Source organism: Glandiceps talaboti, chromosome 3 (genome assembly GCF_964340395.1).
Source record: "Glandiceps talaboti chromosome 3, keGlaTala1.1, whole genome shotgun sequence".
NCBI lineage: Eukaryota > Metazoa > Hemichordata > Enteropneusta > Spengelidae > Glandiceps > Glandiceps talaboti.
In genome coordinates, this window is record NC_135551.1 from 10,031,729 (window position 1) to 10,053,946 (window position 22,218).

Consider the following 22,218-nt stretch of genomic DNA (forward strand, 5'->3'; position numbering starts at 1 on the left):
TTTCTGAAATCTTGCCAAAGAGGGCATATATTTTCACATATTTTCTGTCAATAATACTGTTATGTTTGTATGTTTGTTTGTTTGTTTGTGTAGGATTAGCTGTCCATTACTGGAAGAACTTGTTAGTATTTTCTGTAAGTGATGGCGCCTTGTGTACAAGACTTGCAGATGAAGAAGATGGCATGAACGACACGACAAGTATAATTTATATTGGTGACAATATCACGGCTGTATCAGTGGATTGGCTGTATGATGAAATATACTTTGTGGAAGATGATACGGTTAGCTGACATTAAATTTGCATATTAAACTTAAAGGGGCTCAAGCTGAGTTTGTATAATTTTTTGGGGGGTAATTATTTCTGGTACTCATAGTATTCTACTTACTGATGTATACTTAACCATCACTTGCAATTGACTGAACTCAAATCTGGTATTAGGATATGACCAACAAACCAGCCTGTGATGTAATTTGTTATAATATGGGTCACAAAATGTACAGAAACTCCCTACTATGCAGTCAACAGTTCTAACAATGTCAGAACACAAATTATGAAGGCATGCATCAATATTAAACATTATACTAGATTAGTAAAATAAAGTGTTTTTCACTTAGGCAAAAAGGATTATAAACTCACTCTGTGCCACTTTAATATTGATTTTGCTTAATTCTTGTAAATATCAACAAATTTGCATATATTTTCATCAGCTGCATTTATTACACGATGAAATTTGAATTATTAAAGTTTGAAGAAGTTGATCTTCTTGGATATGAAAGAAAATCATCCCCCCCCCCCCCCTTTGCATTTTCATAGTATGCAAACTCTTTATTTTTGTATTAATGAACCAATGAAATTATCTGTATCGTATGTTTGCATATTATATTAATATTGAAGTCCACAGGTGCTTTCTTTCATAATATGCAAATATTCATTGTGATTCTTACAATTTATAAAAGAGTTAATCAAATTACATTGTCTCTTTTCTATATAGATTGTGAGGTGTGGGTTGACAGGAGACGATGTTGAAATAGTTGTCACCAATTTAGATCCAGTTCCTGCTGATATTGTAGTTGATCCTTACAGTGGGTAAGTAGAAAGTCTGGTCTGTTGGTCTAGATGTTGGTTTAGATGTTGAATAGAACTGTACTGTATAAAGGCTGGCCAATGGTAAATGCCAGTCTGCCTTCTAATGATAGCAACATTTTATTGTTGTGAGTCAAAATGATAAAAAAACTGGCATTTCGTGTGAGTCTCCACATAGTGAGAGATGAGGTGAACACCAAATTTTGGTGTGTCACTAGAAATTGTGTGCGTCAGAGGCACGTCAAGTTGGCTTAGAGGGCAACAATGTTAAGTAGAAAGGCTGGTCTATGGTTGAAGTTATTTTATTTGTGTTCAGGTTCATGAGTCACCGGAAGTTCTCTTTATTACTTGAATGTTGATTCTGATGAGAATTCTTCTAATTTATTTCCTTTTTGTTGTTCCAGATATTTGTACTGGACACAAGTTGGTGCAGGACATGGTGTATATCGTATAGACCTGGCACATATCGATGAAGATGTAAATACGACAGCTGAACTGATCATAGAACAACCTTACCTGGCTACCTTGACCATAGACTTCACCGCATTTCAACTTCTCTATGTCAACGACCTCAATGAAACCTTTATGTCTGCATTTATAGACGGAACCAGCAAAATAGCAATCCATGAGAACGTCATAAATGACGCCAAATTAAAAACCGTTTCTGGTCTTGTTCAGTATGGTGATATTTTTACATGGTCTTCGGACAAATCTGTCTTGTATTATGAGGCGAATGCGGATGGTGGATATTACCATAATGAACTGTTTTTATTTTCGATTACTCCACCTTATGTGTTCAATGCTATGGACATCAAACACTCATCGTTACAGCCGTATCCTGTACCGATTTCACCAGTGTCAAAATTACAAGCATTGTTCACAGACGTAACTGCCATTGTCACCTGGGAGAAACCTCCAAAACTGGATTTTACAGGTTTGTCTACTTTTTGTTAATCATTTCAATGTGTCAATATGGATGAGGATTGGGGTATTTATTCTGGATGTTTAATTTATAAAACAATTTTTTTAATGGCTTCCTATGAAAACTCAACATGAAACATCATAGACCAAGTCTGTAGTCAGTACATTGCAGAAAGCTGAAAAAAACAAAAAACATGTAAAAATGTTTGTTTTGTACTTACAATAACAAATATTTTATACATTTATTGATCGTTTGGAATTTATGGAGTTGCAAAGAAGGCATATAAAATTTCACACTTTGTGATACCACTGTGATTAATTCCGGACACAGGGAAGGGCGCTTGGCGAGAATGGCTGTATGAAATTGAAGTACAAGATCTTGTGATGGACAATATCACCATATTGGACGGCATCTCGACTACAAATTATCAGCTGACCGACTTAGAACCAGAGACTCCGTACAGCGTCAGAGTCAGGGCTTACTCACTTGGTGGCTATGGTCAATGGTCTAGGATAGCTTTCCAGGGAGAGACGTTACAATCAGGTACATGTTCATATTTATTTTGTGAAAAATTTCTGAACTATATATCAAATGAATACATGAAGGTATGATGTTTTTTGTGCTGTCTCCCATCAGCCATGAACTGGTATGGCAACGTAACATACACAACCTGTGAAAAAAAACACTGATGCATTTGTTTGAATGAAGTGAGGTAAGGAAAGATTGTACGCAAAGATAAAATTAGGTGAAAACTACAATACAACTGAAATAAGAGAAAACAACAGTACGTGCCTTAATGTAGGTTTAGGCAACACTGTTATCAGATGCAGTTTGTTTATATCTGTGCAACTTGTAATGTATAACTCATAGTCATACTTGATTATTATAACATGTAGTATTCTATCAGTAATCAGAGTTATGGGAACCTCACTCATATGGTAAATATTCTGATAAGTTATTGACACTAATTACATTGTATGTCTTTTTGCATGAAACTGTCCTCATTCTTTCTTACGATGAACAAGCAAATGCACCGGTGTTTTTTCATGAGTTGTAGCATATATTATTACAGAGTACAGAATATTAATTGATGCCATTTTATAATTATTACTTATACATATCTATATTTATGTTTAAAGGCCAATGTTTCAATCCCATGTTCTTGCATCAATGTTGCCTAATCGATGGTTCATGAGGATTACATAGATTTATTTAATTTTTTTCAACATTATCAACTTTTTCTAAACCTCTGCCAGACTATTGTTTGCACCCAAATTTTTAATCCTTGTGTCATATATTGGTCTTCAAGAAAATTTGACATAATAAATAAGGCCTTTCCAAAATTTGCCATGGTGGTGCTCTACTTCCTGTCTGTGTGTATTTTTGGGGTATACATGGTATGGGTTACTTGGTTAATCATAGCGCCCTGCTGCGTTCCTCGATGTCTGAACAATATGAAAAACATCCCTGATTTACACTTCTACTGAATACCAGGGGACAAAGCTCTTATTAAGAAATGGTACTATGAGGTGATACCCCCATTTTGAGCAAGGGCGCTGTATTCTCAATTTCTTATTTGCAGTCTTTAATGGCCTATTAGATTAAATTGTAAGTTTTAAGGCCCACTTTGAAAAAAGCTGTCTGACAAAGCTTGATAACTTATTTTTTGTTACGTTTAACGGTTTGATTTCGTTTTATGATTGCTTTATCAAAAACGTAGCTGACCCAAGTCCAAACATCTTATTTGTAAGTGATAGTAACATACTACAGGTGGCAATAGATGGAACACAGGAAGACGTACTATTGGCTGTAGACGTAGAGATCACAGGTAAGGAGTACTCACATTACATGCAAATTACTTGTCAGTGTTGACCAATCACAGTTGGTGTAGTAAGTATATATTCTGGTGTTGACCAATCACAGTTGGTGTAGTAAGTATATATTCTGAAGTTAATATACCAATGATGATAACTGAAGATTACGGAAATGATGTTAATGGCTGTGTAGTTAGTTATCTGTCTAGCTTTTACCCAAACAATGCTGAGGTTGTTGTTGAGATTTGAACCTCCCCTCCACCCACCACCCCATGCCTCATCACAGTGTACAGAAAGCCTCTTCTAACCTCCAAGCCAGATATACCAATTGTTAATGTTATTAGCTCTTTATTGGAGTGGTTGTGGGATGCAGACATTGGGAAAAAAACTTTTTTGGGGTCCTTAAAAGGGCTAAATTTTCCATTGGGGGGGGGGGGGGGGGGGTGGGGGGTGTCAGTCATGTATCCATCAAGCCGAATATCTTCCCTCAAATACAGTCCCCAAAATGCAACCAGTCTCAAAACTACAAGTGACAGATTTCTTTCCTGTATATTCATAATATTGTAGTCCAACATATATCTCGAGCTCTAAAATGGCAGTTTCATAGGTGCTCTGTCAATATGTTAATGAGCATCATGTTATTACATAAAGCTGACCCCTATTTATATGCAAATTAGGCCTTTAAGCATAACGAAACTTAGCAAAGATGAAACCATCCTTTGTTTCCCTTTGATAGGGTTCGTGACTGGTCACTATTAAAACAACTAATGCAATTCAATATATTGCCTTGTAGATCTGGATTGGTATGATAATTATGTGTATTGGTCGACTGAAGAGGGCGCTGTTCAGATATTGAATAGAAATGATGCCAGTGGTGATGTGACTACAGTGGATGAAATCTCATCTGTTGAAGTCTTGGTAGTTGATTGGTTTACTGGAATGCTATATTGGCTGGCTAAAACTGATAAGACTGTAAGTCTGCCTATAGAAACTGTCCAGTGTATGCACATATGAAATCTGACAATAGACAGTATAGCTAGCTAGTTCAGATAAATTTTCAGGCCCTAACAATTTAATATCAACATTTTCCTTAGGTGTGGTAAGTATAAGTATAATCTACCTGTTGTAATACAATACGGTGAGTATGCCTTCTAGCGAGCAGCGCCAGTCTTATGGAACAGTATACCACTTGAACATCGATCTTCATCAACTATAGATGAATTCAAGAAGGACATCAAGACACATCTGTTTGCAAGAGCTTTCGCCAACTTTTTACATTGATCTGTTGTTCCTGTTCAGCACCATATATCATGTTATATTGGATTTTGGCACTATACAAATTCTTTTGATTGATTGATTGATTTATTGATTGATTCATTCATTCATTGATTGATTTACCTGTTGTACTTAGGTTCCGACATTTCAACAAAATTTTGGTACGAAAGTTAAGATTGCCAAGTTTTACCAGATCACACTCTTTGTCCGATCAAAACCGCAAGCCCAAATAAAATTCCCTGTGTATGTACATTTGTAGCAGTTTTTCAGTGTACAAGTTCTGACATGTAGCAATTATCTTCTCTTCCATTTGGCAGATATGGCGTTCATTTTTGGCTGAAAATGGAACTGAATCTGGACGAGAAGCCATTGTGACATCACCGGCCACTGACATGGCTCTTGACTCAGTACAGGCCTACCTATACTGGACTACATCACGGACTGTAGAATGTGCAAGACTTAATGGAGAAAATGATTTCATTTATCAAGAATTAGAAAAGTTTTCTGGGGAAGAAATCACTGCATTGACGCTAAACTTTGATGATAGTCTACTATATTGGTTTATTCACACAGCATCAGGATTGAAACTATTCCAAGCTGAGTTAGCTCATAATAGGTAAGGATTGTGTGTTTGTTATTTCATTTCTCTGCATAATTAATGAGTTATATAGTCTACCAGTGTTAAACTATACACAATACCCTCTGCTGGATGTGCTTAAAGGCCCATAACTCAATCCCAGGTTCTTGCATTAAAGCTTTTATAACAGTGGAACCTTGGAACTGGAACCTGGACGACTAGATCGGATCATTCTTTTGTTCAACACCAATTTCTTCTATTGATCTGCCAGAGTGTTTTACTTATCCACATGTCGATTTCTTTCTGACTTAGATTGTTAAAACTAAAATATTACAAGCTATGGGTAGTCCAAATTTAGACTCGGTCATTTGGAAAGTACATCCAAATATGCTAGGCACTTTTCTTTTTGTCTGTCTGTCTGTCTGTCTGTCTGTCTGTCTGTCTGTCTGTCTGTCTGTCTCTGTCTGTCTATCTGTCCATCCATCTTCCTGTCTGTCTGTCAGTCTTCTTACCTATCCATCTGATCACCTATCCATCTGCCTATCTGTTTGGCTCTCAGTACGTCTCTTTTCATTTATCTGTTCATTTGTTCATTTGTTCGTCCATTTGTTTGTTTGTTTATTTGTATCTGTCCATCTACCAGTAAATCTTTCTGTCCATCTATCCATCTGTCTGTCTTAGTCTCGTACTCTGACTCACTATTTGTATGTATGTATGTATGTATGTATGTATGTATGTATGTATGTATGTATGTATGTATGTATGTATGTATGTATGTATGTGTGTGTGTGTGTGTGCATGCATGCATGCATGCATGCATGCATGTATGTATGTACATGTATGTATGTATGTATGTATGTATGTATGTATTGTATGTATGTATGTATGTATGTATGTATGTATGAATGTATGTATGTATGTATGTATGTATGTATGTATGTATGTATGTATGTATGTATGTATGTATGTATGTATGTATGTATGCATGCATGCATGCATGCATGCATGTATGTATGTATGTATGCATGCATGCATGTATGCATGCATGTATGTTTGTATGTATGTATGTATGTATGTATGTATGTATGTATGTATGTATGTATGTATGTATGTATGTATGTATGTATGTCTCTTCTCTCTCTCTCTGTCTTTCAGGTGATAAATGTTTACATTACAATGTTAGTATCTTTGATCTACATTTACATATTATCCTATTTATATAATAGTATTTCCTTAATATAACTGATTTTTTGATTATTTTCAGTGTTGATCCTATCACAACTGTAGAAGAAATATCATTTATTAATTCATACACAATGTAAGTATACCAACCTGATAACAATAAACATCTCACATAGAAATGTGAATATTAGTAAAGATCATTATTTTTACCTTATTGAAACCTTAATGTGCTATAGTATGAATATTAAATCCAAGGATTATGTTATTTTGATGTCTGAAGTTTGCTCAAAGAAAAAATGACTTCTCAGAATCAGTCAAACAAACTTCTTTGATTTTCAGTGAGTTACAAACATGGCCTTGGTATATGAGATTTCACATTGTTTGCTTGTTTTCTATAGATATTTCTTAGTAAAAATTTTCCTCAATAAAAAATGACTCCTGAGAGTCAATCGAACAAACTTTTATGATTTTCAGTGAGTCACAAACATGGCCTTGGTATATGCGACTTCACATTGTGTGCTTATTTTCTATAAATACAGTAGAGTGCTGTTGTGTCACCAATTAAAAATCCAAACTGAATGCCTATTTCTCTTCCGCATGTCCTCTTTTCAGTATGTTGTTGTGAAAAGTATCAAGTGATAAATGTGCATAGCAGTCTATCTCAGCAATACAAACCATGTAGATTGACAACAAAATGATTGTGTTTGTTTGTTTGTTTGTTTGTTTGTTTGTTTGTAGGAAACCAGCATTGCATTACTACAGTCACAGATTATTTTGGCTGAATGAAAACCATCAAGTTGTTATTACTACACTCGGTAGTGATAACAATGCTATACTAATGACTTCAGAACTTGGTGTTACGTTAAATATAGTCCAGCCATCACTTCACCCACTACCAGGTAAGATCACATTTTTAGCATAACTGAACAGAGGTTCAGTAGTGCTATAGCCAAGGTGGAATATCTGTGTGTGTGTGTGTGTGTGTGTGTGTGTGTGTGTGTGTGTGTGTGTGTGTGTGTTTGCGTGTATGTGCGTGTGCACGCACGCGTGCATGCATTCATGCGTGTGAATGACTTAAAGTCAAAAACCACCAGAGCGATTGCTTTGGTATTTGGTTGGGACAGTAATTATGGTATGAAGATGGAAAGTTGTTCAAATGAAAATGATCACCTCAGAGATGTGTGTCTTGAGTCGAAAAGTGTGATTCTTTTGAATATGTTACAGAATGATCTAAAAATTTAACTTTTATACTTGAAAATGGGACCAACACTGTTTAATAACCTCGATGAATTTCTTTGAAAATAAAATAGTTTGTTTGTGGACAAAGTATGTGTATAATATAGATTTATAGTTGATACTTATAACAAATGTTGTCTCTCTTCCAGCTGGCTATGATGATGTTCCGTTGGTTATCCCATCTTCCATCGATGCTGCTTCCATTGAAGTTGTTGGAGTGTGGGATAACTTTCAGATCCGTTGGTCACCCAGTGAAATCACCTATGACACAGTATGGTATCAGTACGAACTTACTTACGGTAACACGCAGGTTGTTGAGGTAAGTATCCAGACTACCCCAGTCTGTGTTTTGTCTGCGTTCTGTCTGTGTTTTGTCTGTGTTCTGACTGTGATTCATCTGTGTTTTGTCTGTGTTCTGTCTGTGTTTTATCTGTGTTCTGTCTGTTTTTTCTGTGTTTTGTCTTTGTTCTGTCTGTGTTTTATCTGTGTTCTGTCTGTTTTTTCTGTGTTTTGTCTTTGTTCTGTCTGTGATTTATCTGTGTTCTGTCTGTATTCTGTGATTTGTTCAACCTGTAACTACCAAATAATTAATTTGGCACCATTGAAATGAAACTGATAGAATTAATTCCACAAATGCATTCCTGCAAACCAGAGCTGTTATTTCTTGTGTGACAGTGCTGCGAAATATTGGCGACACATCTTGGACAGTGCCATCATAGAGGCTGTGGTTTACGATGATGCACAAATGGAGCATCAATGAATAAATTCATACTAGGTACATAGATACTGAATAAAGTAAGACTGTATGTTCAATGTCCAGGCTTACACAGAATGTTACAGTCGGCATAATTATTTCAAGCTACCCTTCAAGTTGATCATCTTCCACCAACCAGAGTTAACTATTTTCTGTCATGTTCATCAACACAAACTATGATCCTGACAGCCGTGATGTCGTTCATCTGACAGGTTTTGATGTTTTAGATTATTGTTTTCTTGCAGACTTTGACTGTCCCATATCACAACATCACTGGTTTGTCTCCATACACCGAGATGACAATAAAAGTGGAAGCCTACACATACTGGGCAACCTCAGCTTCTACTACAGTTGTTAAAATGTCACCCATGTCAGGTATGTGTATTCCATCAATCCTATTGGCTTGTGATGTATCATATGACAAATCAGAATGAGGTTATTGGCCTTTGATATCAACATGACCAATGAAAGAGGAAACACTATTGGTTTGTAAGATCATATGACCAATGAGAAAGGAAATGCTATTGGCTAGTGATATCACATGATCAGTGAGAAAGGAAATGTTATTGGCTAGTGATATTTTATCAGGGTATGAGAATCATACCACTCTGCTCTGAAACAAAGAGGTATTGTATTACGAGAACTCTGTATCAATAGTGATACAGTAACACTATTAAGATTGGTAATCAATACATCATTTGAACAAAGTGTCATGGGGGGGGGGGGTCCCACATGAGTGAAAATGAAGGATACATATAGCAGTACATTAAGCAGTCAATAAAATCTGGCTAAAATAATTATTTTACTTCCTAAAATCACAAGATTTGACACAAGTTACTGTTGGGAGGATGTTTTAAAGTGTTTGATTTTTGTGTCTTGTGAAGCCATAGTAGTATTAGTACTCAACTATGCCAGCCCACACTTCTAGTCCAAAAGGCTGCTTTTGAACAGCACTCCTAGTGGCCAAACTATACAAATCTTTTGTCTTTCCTGTAATCAGTGTGTATTGAAAAAACATTCTATCATGATATTAAAACTTATGTTATCTCTATACCAATCTTGTTTTCCTTTACAGTTCCGTCCGTTCCACAGAATGCCAGAGGGTTTACAAAACATGACAAAGACATTTATACAAATGAAGTGATAATATCAGGAGATGTCAGATGGGAAAAACCGAATATCATCAATGGACTCCTTTTAGGCTATCATATCTACATTGGAATGGACATCAATGGGACAGTCAGCTGGCAAAACGAGACATTGTATGTTAGTGACAGTACTCGATATATGATAAATAACATGGTGTCTGATAGCCTGTACTATATCCAGGTATGTTACAACTACAACATGTCTTGTTGTATAAGGGTGGCCTTTTTACGTTTCTGCTTTTTAAGACTTGACTGATGTATATCTTGAATCTGACCAAAACATGAAATAGCGCCCTCTATGGCAAGATCAGATAATTGATAAACAACATGGGGTGCATTCAAATTTGCATAGTCAGAATCATGATTTAGCGATCACAGTCACGATTCACATTTGATAAGTACCAATCACAATCATTTCCTGTTTCATGCAGTGTGTATTTCAGTGATAAATAATATACTTCTACCCACACACATATATATATATATATATGTCTATGATAATACCATCATATCAATGATGATGTCATGTCTCTTTCTGATCTATCCTTAGAGGATTTTATTGCTTTACAATAATTTGGGTCAGATTCAACAAATACAGGCTGTCTTGTCAAATCATGAGCCGATAAAAAACCTAACTATAAAGGACACCTTATTTTAATACCAAATCTCTGAATCTCACAATATTTGGAGAGAAAAAAAAAAGAAATTAGAAACAGAAAGAGCTACTTCACGATAAACAAATGATTTTTTTTTGATTTTTTTTTTTTTTTTTTTTTTTTTAAATTTCAGATTGATGCTTTTACTGCGATTGGGAGTGGAGAAGCAACTGAGACAATAACCATTGATACACAAGGTTTGTACTACTTTTTTTTAGCTGCAAATACCACAAATAATTTGATATCATGTAGATAAAGTAGTTGCTGCTGCTTTCAGAAATTATGACAATCATCACCAAAGTGTTTTTGGATATTTAATGCATGTACCTGGGAAGCTGTATATTTAATACCTTCACCCTGGAATCTGTATTATTTAATACCCGCAACCAGGAATCTGTGTATTTAATAAATGACACCACACATCCTAACAATTCCTGTCATTTTCCGTGAGAAATTTCCAGGAGTGAAGTTTCTATGATGGACCAGTTTTCTTCCCTGGTCTTCAGTACTAGTAACAAATTACAGATCAGTTGAAAACCAGACCAAATAAGTAATCACAATTTTTTTTTATTCAATCTAAATTATATACCCATGTAATTTATTTTCAGTTGAAAACCCATCACCCAAACTGCTGGTGATTAGTAGTGATGGCGTTGACTCTGAAGACCTGGACAACGGAGATTCTGATACTTTGATTGACAGCTCAAACCCACTCTTTGTTAGCTATATTTCCCATGAATCATTGCTGTTTTGGATCGATGGCAACCTGATGGAGATTCTGAAGAAGGAAGAAGGCAGTCAGAACAATATTGAGGTTAGGGTGGAAGTTTTTTTATTCAGTTTGTGATCAACAATGAGAGATAATTTGTGACAGGAATTAAGCTTTCTTAAGTTCGAGTGTTGTATAGATTATCAGACAGCTTGGATTAAACCTTTTTAAAAAGTTTCTGAAAGTGTTTGACCCTGTTTCAGTGTTGATGATACCTTATAATGAAATAATATAATATAATACAATACAATATGATATAATGTAATATAATGTAATGTCATTTTAATCATATTATTGAGGGGAAAAAAATGTGAATCTGTGAAATTGAAATAAACAAATTTCCTAAACATACTAAAGTGATATAAGTGAGATTTATGAAAAATGTTATTTTATATATATGTATATTTTTTTTCAAACAGGTGACATCAATATCTAATACTCCAAGTGGATTGACAGCAGATTGGATTGGTAGAAATCTTTATTGGACAGAGAACTCTGATAATAAAGGCAGTATATACCTGTATGATTTAAATAATGACGTCAACTTGAAAATTATTACAACACCAAATAAAGTTGGTAACATTGTAGTTGACACGTACGAAAGGTAAATATTTATTTACTTGTTTATTAATCATGTATTGTACCTGAAATACTAAGTGTCAATTTCACCAGTCGTAAGTGATGGTTAAGTATGCTTCAGTATGAGGAGTATTAGCAGTACCTTTTAACATGCAGAGAAAATATAACACCCCCCCCCCCCCAAAAAAAAAAAATAAAAAATAAAAAAATAAAAAAAATAAAAAATAAAAAATAAAAAACAGACAAAACAACAATAATGATGACGAAAACGACAACAACAACAACAAATGAAAACAAGACCTCAACAAAAATGTACACACAAAAACACAAGAAACAAATAAACAAACAAACTATACAAACTCAATTTAATGTTGTTTTTGATATGCAACATTTGCATTGTTCAACTTATTTGATTTTTTATACTGTAAATCAATATAAACAAACTATCTAATAATAATTTTTTTTATTATTGATGTGAATTTTGAAATGTTCCTGTGTCTTTCAGCCACTTGTACTTCACAGAAGAATCGGAAAATAAAACAGAATTGATGGTGTCTGGTCTGAAAGGTGAAAACAAACAACCGCTGTTTACACCAGATTATAGAAGACGAAGAGATGTGTCCGGGGACTGCAACTGTCAATCAAATATATCAGTCAGTCATGTGATTGCAATTGACCAATCAGATGCTGATAATACAGTCTTATACTTTGCTGATGCAGACGAGGGTCATCTTTGGAGGTCAGATACGGCTGCTTGTCAGTGTCAACTGTTGGTAGATGCTAACAGTGTTGCTAGAGCAGGTGAGATATTTTAAATACTGTCACATGACAAGATAACAATGGTGTTTAATTTGATGTATGGTATTATAATGTGCACAAGCCAAGTTGAACAAAAAATATGGAAATTATAACCTGGACGTCACAGGTTCTGCTGTGTTCAAAATATGAGTCAAAGTGTTCAAAATTGCCATTACTTTCCCTGATTTTTCATTGATATATTATTGGAACTGGTATAGTTGTATATCATTCCCTAATCTTTTTCTTCATTCAGCCAGAAAATACTCATGACCTAAGAATTTCTCATCACTGCTTGTCTCGTAACTTGTATAGTGACAAAGGTCCTTTAGGTCAGGGATATTTACCTTGGTTGAACGAAGCAAAATATTGGGGAATAATATCTAATTATCGTATACCTATAATCACGTTGCTATGTATTGTTATGGAGAAATCATGAGCTGTATATATTCTGCCACTAATTGTCCATATCACACCCCGGCACACTTTACCCAAACAGATCATTATGTATATATCAAACCATTTTGTGATATGCCCGAGGCTTTTATTTGCAGTTTTAACAGAATGAGATTCATTTTCACTATCATGGCTAACATTATCACCAAAAAATGTACAATTTTAATGATATCAAATGATTATATTTTCACATTTCATGAGACATTGTGATAAAACCCTTTATGGCTAGGATAACTAGTTTTGCAAACCTTGGTAGTATGGCTAATGGACCTTCCCAAAGTCACCCCTTTTCCATCATACAACCTCGGTCTCCAAAATCTCATTATAGAAGGCGTATTGTTTGTCAGGATTACCTCCAGACTCCCTAGCTGTTGATTATCTATGATTGTTATTTTGTGTTCTTTATCAGGATTACCTCCAGACTCCCTAGCTGTTGATTATCTATGATTGTTATTTTGTGTGCTTTATCAGGACTACCTCCAGACTCCCTAGCTGTTGATTATCTATGATTGTTATTTTGTGTTCTTTATCAGGATTACCTCCAGACTCCCTAGCTGTTGATCAGAAATCCGTATATTGGACAAACACAAACCAGGGAGTCCTAAATAGTTGTGATAAAGTGACAGGTGATGATTTCCAATCTCAGAATGTGATAGAAGTAAACAGTATCGCAACGTACGGTACTCATCTACAACCTATGCCTGGTAAGTTGAAAACATTGACAATTAGTGTACTGGTACATTCGATAGTTAGAGGTGAATGGGTATACACAGTTTGTGTCAACTGATAATGATGTAATCAAACACTGGGGCATAAGGAATGCAATTGCCATACAAAAGTATATAAAGAAGATGATATATTTGTAGAAATACGCCCCTTCCCCCCCCCCCCCCCCTCATTAATATATATTATAAACACACTGGTAAAATAAGATAAGATACTGCTGTTTTTGTTAATCACCACCCTCCTCTCATCCCCCACACACTCATTGATTGATGCATGTAGATGCAGTTGTCATAAAAAAGTACAAGAAAACAAGACGACATATTTTTCTTATCCATCTCCCTCCCCCCTCCCCCATATTTAAGAAAAATGACACTTTTATTCATCTTAAGGAAAAGGCAGTGATGTCAGGTACACATAGTTGTATAACAAATGTCATCATTCTAGTTTATTGAAAAACACTACCTATCTAGTATCTAGTTCTTGTGACATTCATATAGTTACTTAAAGGGTTATGTTTCAATACCATGTCCTCGCATTAGTTGTCATCTTAATAGGATTACGTGAGAACTTTATTCTGTTGTGAGCCAACTCTTTCTATATCTCTCAGTCGGTTTTCACACCTAGATATTAATGTTAATCTGAAGTGGCGCTTTTAATCTTGTCAAATCAAATCTCAATTTCAAATGATCTTAAATTTAATGAATCATGAAATGATTAAATTTTTTTTTTTTTTTCTCAGACACCGAGTGTCTAGCTCCAGGCAACTATGCAGGACCTATTGCAAATCTGGCATCTACCAGTGATAGTATTACCTTGGATCTGACTTCCCCTACTTGGCCCCCACAATGCAGTGGGATAAGCAAAGCTTTGGTCACATACACAGTGCATTATGGGTTGATGAACCTAAACGGTTCTGTGGTGACTTGTGATGAAGGACTGCAGTGTGACAATGTGGTATGTAAATGGTTCCTTTCAAAATTCCACTTAGGTACAAAACGTTTTTGTTTTTTTTATGGAAATTTGCCATTTCAGATAAACGTATGTAATAATAACAGAACCCTCCTATGCCATGTGAGTTCCACTGTGCGCACACTCGGGTATTTGCTATTGTTGTGACAGTATGGGAGTGGAGAACACTGCAAGCGCTTGTGCAAATATCCAGAGTACACCACACTTGCAATCATGTGTCATGGGGTTCTGTCATAGAGTTATCTGTGGACTTCATCAATATTCTATGTGTTCTATCGTCAGACCTCCACCAATAAAGAAGTAACAATCACAGAGTTACAACCATACACATGGTATGTGTTCCAAGCTTCCTATCGTAACTTCTATACCCAGAATATCCCTACACTAAGTGATGCAACAAACTATCGAACAGAACCTGGAGGTAAGTTAAGAAGTCAACAAACAACAATCGATATTTTGTAGGTTTCTAGCAAATTGTTTTTTTCTGTAGCTTAGATGAACAATGAATATTCATGACTCCTAAGTGCGTATTACCTTCAGATAAAGTCATGAATATTCATTGTTCATCTAATACATGATGTATGTCTGCTGATTCTCATGAAGCAACACTGTACTGTCAGAACAATGAAGGTGATGAATGAACGCTCCAAATTGGCTATCGTGTAATATTGTTGTGATATTAAAGGGGCACAAGCTGAGTTTATGCATATTTTGACGTAGTTTTTCCTGTGTCTTTAAAAGGTACTCACAGTATTGTACTCACTGACGCAAACTTAACCACCATTTGCAATTGACTGAACTCAAACCTGGTATCATGATACAACCCATAAATGATCCGATGACCGTAATTTATCATACGTATCAAAAATGTTGAGGAATCTGTATTATGCAATCAGCTGTTCTAACAATGCCAGAAGACAATCGTAAGGTTATAGAAGACATGCATCAACATTAACATTAAACTGGAATGTGGTTTTATTGAAGTATTTTCACTTGAGTTAAAAACTGATAAACTCAGCTTGTGCAACTTTCAATCATGAAATGACTTTCCAGAACACAAAATTTATGAAAATACTTTTATTCCAGTGAGTGGTGTTCCCCTTTAAGACAAATCTCAAACCAGTGTGCTTATTCACAAAATCAATAACTGTGGTGTGTTCCCCTTAAAAGTATGGCTGTCTTTGAACATCAAAACATTTATTTTGTAAACTTTTTTTTTTTTGACAGTTCCTTCACCTGTGGAGGATTTAATGGCAATTGTGAAAACTGCCTATATTGTAAACATCACTTGGATACCGCCACTAGAACCACATGGACCATTGGATGAGATCACATACAAGGTACTATTCACCAACAATAGACTGCCACCAGGAACATGGACTGAGATAACTGGATATGAAATCAGTAAATCAAATACAGAGGAAGTTTTCTTTTTGCTTGTGAAAGAGTTGGAGGCAGCTACTGTGTATTCATTTAAGGTGAGTTTTACTTTTAGTCCTGTGTTGATCGCAGAGTTTACCTTTACTCTTGTATGGCCCTCGATCCTCTGGTCCCTGCGTTATCACGTGAACTTATCAGTTTGTGTGAGACTGCATGTAATTAGTAATGGTAATCTTGGATCTGCCATCTGCCAAGGAAATATGTATGTATTCCCACAATTATTTGCAGTATATTTTTGGTAGTTGGTCTGAGAGTGTGAGATGCGATTACTAGTTACTGTACCTGCATATGTATGCAATGTATGTGGAGACCAGCGAAGTATGGCCCATGCTTGTCATAGTTATTTCAAAAATAGTTGGTATATTAAGACCAGAGGGCGCCATCACTTGTATTCTTGTAATAGTCATTTTAAAATTATAATCAGTTGGTAGTACATGTATGTTGACCACATCACTGTTGTATGGCCCATTCTAGCAAAAGTCATTCAAAATTAGTATGTGAACACAGAGGGCGCTGTCACTGTTGTCCATTCTATATCGAGCACTAGTCTCAGTTACCAGACTCTCATTGCTGGGGGGCTCTACTAACGAGACTACCCAGAGAAGAGTCGGTAAGTCTGTAATCCTTAATCGCCCACACTGGATCTCTCTCCCAGAGCAGTGCATTCTGGGAAATACTTCACATACTACATTGCACACTGAACGATCCAGGTTCCTTCATGACTGGTTTGCATGTCTTACGTGACTGAAACATCTCAGGAATGGTCGTCGCAACCCAATTTTTCCATAACTTGCAAGAAATGTACAATGTGAGTTCCAGTACGGGTGATTTGGAATGACCTTTCCCCAGACTCATTTGGGTGGTCTCATGGTAGAGTCCTCCCCCCCCCCCCCCCCCCCCCCCCCCCCCCCCGAGGTTAGATTCTGGGTAAATAAGACTATATCTAACAATAGTTATACATAATTAATTGGTACTGGTAGTGTGTGTTGACCACAGAGGGCGCCGACTCTGTTGCATATCCCAGTTTTGCCATATATACCGTAGTTTGAATCCTTGATATTGATAATATAATAAGTTACAAACAAGAACTTAGGCATAATTATTTTATATTGTTTATTTTGATATAGAAAAAACGTGAAAGTTATAGAATTAATTTTAAAAAATCAAAAAAAGAGATACCGATACCTATTCTCATCTCACTTGTTTATCATCACTTGAAAATAATTCTGTACAAACAGGTACATGCATATCCTGCTGTGGGTGATGAATTCAGTGAAAGTGTGGTTATACAGAATACAACATTTGAGGAACCTGGACTGGTGAGATTAATAGCAAAAACAGACACGACCTTTGACCTATCTTGGATATCACCCGCTGACAACAGTGTCAAATATCATATCTTTAAATATTCTGAGGTGAGTTTTTATATTTTAATTAGACCCCAATATTTGTATCCCACAGTTTTAAATTTGGATCAGTTAACAGTGACTATTTTCAGAGATCGTTTCTTTTGATCAGTACCAACTTTATTTTCAGTTCTCCTTGATTTTCACTCTCAGACTGACGTGTTACTCATATTTTGACATTGGCCTTTGAGGTAATGTGCTCCTCGGACATAAACCGTTGAAATATTTGCTGTAAAAATTCATCCCAAAACTGTTCACTGTGTTTTATTTCTCTTATTATAGATCTTATCAAATGATACTTTATTTTTTTTTTGTTACAATTGAATTCAAACTTTATACTGAACCACAGAACTTAAAAAGAAATTTATTACACTTTATCGTGACAATAATCTTTGGGTGTAAATAAATGTTGCCTGTTTTTGTTTCTCATTCAGCCCGATGGTGACAAGCGCAATACAGATCCCCACACCGATACGGAGAGTAACACAACCTACTCTGTTAAATTAAAACAACTAACACCGCTAACGTCATACAATGTATGGGTTGATGTCATTTATAACTCTCATAACAACTACGAGCGGCCAGACGATTATAAGCATCAACAATTCACTACTCTTGGTAAGTTTTAAGAATTGATTATACTTTCCTTTATCATCATTCGACAAAAAGGTTTACGTAACATTTTTTTTTTAAAAAAACATCGACCAGCAACCATCTTGAATTGTGCCCTCATGTGGCCAATCAGAGAAATTTGAAATATTACAATCTGGTTTTTAGTGTTCGATGACGGGTTTCAATCTTTTTTGATTACCAAGTTTCTATATTTGACTACACATTCTGTAGTATCCTTGCTATTGTCCCTCATGCAAGCCAAGTTGAATGTCTTCAAACGAAAAAACAATGCAGAATTTTGTGCCCTTGTCGTTTTACACCACAACAATGTGTATCTTCTTCGTTGGTTTGGCAGCTCAAACCTCGTCAATATGTTAAAAGTTGTCATTATTTTTTCAAATTTTCATTAATTATGCTTGTGGTGGTATAACTGTATTATTCCCTAGTATATTTCATCATTAAGCCGGAAAACACAGCTACTACTCACCTTGTGATTTGTAGTGACAAGGCCCCTTAGGTTAAGGGTTGTTATTAAAGTATTACAAAAAGGCCCCTTAGATTAGTGGTTGCTATTGAAGTATGTACAAAAAGGCTTTACGTAAACGAATATAGCATCATTTATCAAGTTTTTGTTACCTAAATGTTAATCATGTCATTGCATCGTTTTTATCTCAATATTTGGTGAGAGCGCTATTCAACATCTTTACATAGTTAGAGAAGCGTAACAACACCATTGCAAAAATCACCCTGTCGGCTTACTAAGTCACAAACTAAAATTATCATTATTGCATATGGTAGATTACAAATTCAAATGGATGAGAGCTGAGTGCCTTCGTTGTGCCTATATTATAAAATCACCTATCTTGACATCTCAAGGAATGATTTCATCCACTTGTAATCCTTCCTACGCCTCCCCATAGACCTCTGAAGGATCTAGCTATGGCCTCCCTTGACAAACTTCATTGTTTCATCATTATGACTAGCGCCCTCATGAGTTCAGTTTTGTTACACTGCCGAATAACCATTCTAGATGAGGCTTTGTGAAGAGCTGCAGCAGTGCAGGAGTCTAAATAATTGAAACCTCAGTTTCCGCTGTTGTATTCTAATATTTCTAAATTGGTCTATGGCATCATATTTGAAATTGAGAATTCAGCACCCTCGCTCAATTTTGGGGGTATCATCACCTCATTGTCACACCGTTCGAACTTTGTCCCTTGGTATTCTGTAGACATGTAAATCAGGGATGTTTTTCATATTGTTCAGACATCAAGGAAAGCAGCAGTGTTCTATGATTAACCGAGTAACCTATACCATGTATACCTCCAAGGTACACACAGACAGGAAGTAGAGCACCACCATTATGGCAAATTTTTGAAAGGTCTATTATCATGAACTATATAATTATTGATCCTTCATATAGCTGGTGTTCCCGGTATTCCACTCAAGCCATACTTTGAAGAACTAGGAGTTGATATATGGCAAGTAGCCTGGAATGAACCCCTCGATAATGGAGCTGTTATAACCCAATATAATCTACAGTATTCGAGGCAAGTCAATCTTCTTTCAAAATGTGAACATCTAATTTGTTATACGTCTGTAAGGTACGCTGTGACGGGGTGCCCTCACACATCGATCAACCCCCTTCCAGGCCAGTGAGGGCAGAATAACACAACATATCTGACAGTCTACTAATTTGTATGTACAAATCATGTACAAGTTTTATTTGAGACAGAGTGTCTGCGGAAGGCATATCTATTATGTCAGAATGTGAGGGCACCCTCTATCAACCACCACCAGATTTTGTGTGTTTCTCTTTTTTCTTTCAGTACATGGCCTCAATGTCTTACCTGGTCTATGGGTTCATATTGCCATGCAGTACACAGCACTCTAACAGTTACTGGGACCATTGGTTCATACTGCCATGCAGTCCAGAGCACTTTAACAGTTACTGGGCCTATGGGTTCATACTGCTCCACTGAGTACACTGCATTGTAACTTACAAAGGTTATTAATATTTTGTTTTGTTATTTTCCTAGGGTGCAACCAGAGTTCAACTGGACATCGGATGGTAACTGGACAACTGTCTATAACAAAACTGAACCATACTGGGTTATGGTCGACCTTGATGAAGGGGAGTCGTACATCTTCCGTGTGGAATGCATCAATGAAATCGGATCCAGTGGTTTCAGTAACCATAGCAGCATCTTTATTGTCGCTCTGGAACGTAAGTCTTGCTTTTTATCGTAGTTCAAATATTAAAAATATCACATCAGATTGAACAGGTTTTCATATAATTTGCCGATTTAATTGGCATATTTCATATCTTTCTATAATAGCTATACCTGTGGAGCTAGACCTGGGTCTGTATATTATCATAGCCATTGGTTGTGGAGTTGGTTTGTTACTCATCGTCATGATCCTGGTCATCTGTCTTGGTAAGTTTATTATGATAAACTATTTCGGATCACCCACATTCACACTCATACACCCAGATCACCCACATTCACACTCATACACTCAGATCACCCAAATTCACACTCATACACTCAGATCACCCACATTCATGCACATACATGTACACCCAGATCACCCACATTCACACTCATACACTCAGATCACCCACATTCACACTCATACACTCAGATCACCCACATTCGCACTCATACACTCAGATCACCCTCATTCATGCACATACATGTACACCCAGATCACCCACATTCACACTCATACACCCAGATCACCCAAATTCATGCACATACACCCATATCACCCACATTCACACTTATACACCCAGATCACCCACATTCATTCACATACACCCAGATCACCCAAATTCATGCACATACACCCAGATCACCCACATTCACACTTATACACCCAGATCACCCACATTCATTCACAAAAACCCAGATCACCCACATTCATTCACAAAAACCCAGATCACCCACATTCATTCATTCACATACACCCAGATCACCCACATTCACACACATGCACCCAGATCACCCACATTCATTCACATACACCCAGATCACCCACATTCACACACATACACCCAGATCACCCACATTCATTCACATACACCCAGATCACCCACATTCACATACATACACCCAGATCACCCACATTCATTCACATACACCCAGATCACCCACATTCATGCACATACACCCATATCCTGTGCCATTCATGGTTACTACAGTATTGTGGTTCTTTTCATTGCAGCAATTAAACGACGTAGAAGGAAGCTACCAAAGTTACCTGGAGATGTCAGAGTCCACTATGATGCTGACCAGGAGTTGGCTACACTCCGGGCATATCCAAATGCTGTTATCAGGCAAAGTAACGCCTTCTATGCTGTCGGGTAAGTCTGTCCGTCTTTCTATTTCACAACAAAATATACAGTACAAGAAGATATTAAGAAGTTACAGTGAAGGAGTAACACCGCCACCCCGTCCCCCCTCACCTCTAAACCCCCACAATACTAGGATATGGAAAAGTAAAATTATATGTATCTAATATAATATAGCAAACACCACTCCACTAGATGCACAACTGATAAATAAATTAGCATAAATTAGCATGGATATAGTGGTTGACATTGTTTTTACTTTTCCAGGAATTTACCAGAGTTGGATGTAGAACTTCCTCTCTTCCCGAGGGAAAGATTAAAATTGGTCACATTTCTTGGCAGTGGTGCATTTGGTGAGGTCTTTGAAGGTCTTGCACTTGACATTACTGGAGACAATTCAGGAGAAACAAAAGTTGCTGTGAAGGTAGAGTACGATTTTAGTCTACACACACTCACACACACACAC

The 22,218-nt window shown here is 36.3% G+C and overlaps 1 protein-coding gene across 1 annotated transcript in view; it reads left to right on the top strand.

The window, feature by feature from the left end:
* Positions 1–22,218, top strand: part of LOC144433015 (proto-oncogene tyrosine-protein kinase ROS-like) — a 72,376-nt gene that overhangs the window by 41,278 nt on the left and 8,880 nt on the right. Inside the window, exons 10-36 of the mRNA XM_078121329.1 lie at positions 94–281; positions 993–1,087; positions 1,489–2,018; positions 2,337–2,549; positions 3,727–3,834; positions 4,614–4,792; positions 5,413–5,711; positions 6,937–6,990; positions 7,593–7,753; positions 8,240–8,409; positions 9,090–9,219; positions 9,920–10,173; positions 10,782–10,845; positions 11,257–11,462; positions 11,837–12,021; positions 12,502–12,797; positions 13,781–13,951; positions 14,713–14,927; positions 15,225–15,363; positions 16,170–16,420; positions 17,621–17,797; positions 18,223–18,406; positions 19,821–19,947; positions 20,437–20,624; positions 20,737–20,835; positions 21,626–21,764; positions 22,020–22,176. Coding sequence (XP_077977455.1) covers positions 94–281; positions 993–1,087; positions 1,489–2,018; positions 2,337–2,549; positions 3,727–3,834; positions 4,614–4,792; positions 5,413–5,711; positions 6,937–6,990; positions 7,593–7,753; positions 8,240–8,409; positions 9,090–9,219; positions 9,920–10,173; positions 10,782–10,845; positions 11,257–11,462; positions 11,837–12,021; positions 12,502–12,797; positions 13,781–13,951; positions 14,713–14,927; positions 15,225–15,363; positions 16,170–16,420; positions 17,621–17,797; positions 18,223–18,406; positions 19,821–19,947; positions 20,437–20,624; positions 20,737–20,835; positions 21,626–21,764; positions 22,020–22,176 — 4,979 coding nt within the window. The remainder of the gene's footprint in view (positions 1–93; positions 282–992; positions 1,088–1,488; positions 2,019–2,336; positions 2,550–3,726; positions 3,835–4,613; positions 4,793–5,412; positions 5,712–6,936; positions 6,991–7,592; positions 7,754–8,239; positions 8,410–9,089; positions 9,220–9,919; positions 10,174–10,781; positions 10,846–11,256; positions 11,463–11,836; positions 12,022–12,501; positions 12,798–13,780; positions 13,952–14,712; positions 14,928–15,224; positions 15,364–16,169; positions 16,421–17,620; positions 17,798–18,222; positions 18,407–19,820; positions 19,948–20,436; positions 20,625–20,736; positions 20,836–21,625; positions 21,765–22,019; positions 22,177–22,218) is intronic.